Raw genomic sequence first — 1389 nt, forward strand, 5'->3', positions numbered from 1 at the left:
TATATATATATATATATATATATATATATTCTGCGCATACATAACCTCTTTACGTTTGAGGCTTTTACCCTAATTAACATGGTATCGAGCCATCACGTACGCCTAAACCCTTTGCGTCTACTGCCATGACAGACTTCTGATCACGCCTTCTCCCACAACGTCTGCTGCTTCTTTTTTTTCTCTTCTCTGTTGCGATCGCCTCTTATTGTCGCCAAGCCTCACCTGTGATTCTTTTTTCTATTGGGCATCTCCTACTGCCACAACTCCAGATTCTACATTTGATCGTTGTCTTCACCTTCAAGGTATACCCTCTAATATCGATTCCTGCTTCATCCTCTACTACTACCCCATCAAAACTGAGTCTTGTTTGCACACTCACTAATGTTTACAATCAATTTAGTTTTAAATTGAATGTTATTGGGTCGACATACAAATTGTGGCGTCAAATTTTCTCAAATATGTGTAGAGGAACTTTGTGTTATGGACATATTTCTGGAAAATCGGTTCCTTCTGGGGAAGATGAGGAGAAATGGCATTCCGTTGATACACGAATTAAGTATTGGTTTTATAGTACATGTGATCCCAGGTTGCTTCAAATAATTTCTAGTGATGATTGCACCGCCAAAGATCTTTGGGATAAGTTGGATGAATTTTTTTGCAACAATAAAATGTCCTGTATGCTACAGTTACAAGATCAATTCCGCAACACCAAGAAGGGTTCCAGTTCCATCACTGAATTTTGCCACACACTCAAAAACCTATCCGATGATCTTAAAGATGTTGACTCCACAATCACTGAAATTGAGCTTGTCATGCAAATCCTACGCTCACTACCGCCCTCCTATCATAGCATAGTTGATGTCATCACCAACACGAAGCCTTTTCCCTCTTTTCTCGAGGCCAAAACATGCTTTTACTGCATGAATCTCGAGAGGCGGCTTCCGATACTACCTTTGACTCATCTATGTCACACAATGCAGCTCTGTTTTCATCCTCCAACAACTCGGGACGATCAAAGAACCGATGGAACAAAAACCAAAACTGAAACAACTCTAAAAACCCTTCCAGAAATAATACTTCTCTTGGGAATAACACCGACTCCCAATCTCAGTTTACTGGAATCTTAGGAAATATACCTGCTCAACAGTTTTTTGCTGCCTTCGGACACTCCATTTCCTCGCATCAGCAGACGTACCTCACTCAGCATCCTCTTCCGCGTTTGCTGCATTTCGCCTCTTCGCAGAAGGCGCTACTTCATCCACCACCGCAGGTTTATCCTGCACAGCTACTGCCCTCGCAGACTTCTGGTCCGCAACAGATGCAATCACCACAGTGGCCCTATGCAGCCACTTATGCGTCAGCAGTCTCCAGCCAAGCTTATGCTCATCA

General features: G+C 42.5%; 1 protein-coding gene across 1 annotated transcript; it reads left to right on the forward strand.

Annotated features, from left to right (window-relative positions):
• The first annotated feature begins 458 nt into the window (after positions 1–458).
• LOC145105475 (uncharacterized) lies at positions 459–1127 on the forward strand. Its single transcript, XM_079042571.1, has one exon. The coding sequence runs from the start codon at positions 459–461 to the stop codon at positions 1125–1127; it is 669 nt and encodes a 222-aa protein (XP_078898697.1).
• The last annotated feature ends 262 nt before the right edge of the window (positions 1128–1389 follow it).

This window comes from Lactuca virosa, chromosome 4 (genome assembly GCF_052849685.1).
Source record: "Lactuca virosa cultivar CGN04683 chromosome 4, Lactuca_virosa_CGN04683_v6, whole genome shotgun sequence".
Lineage (NCBI taxonomy): Eukaryota > Viridiplantae > Streptophyta > Magnoliopsida > Asterales > Asteraceae > Lactuca > Lactuca virosa.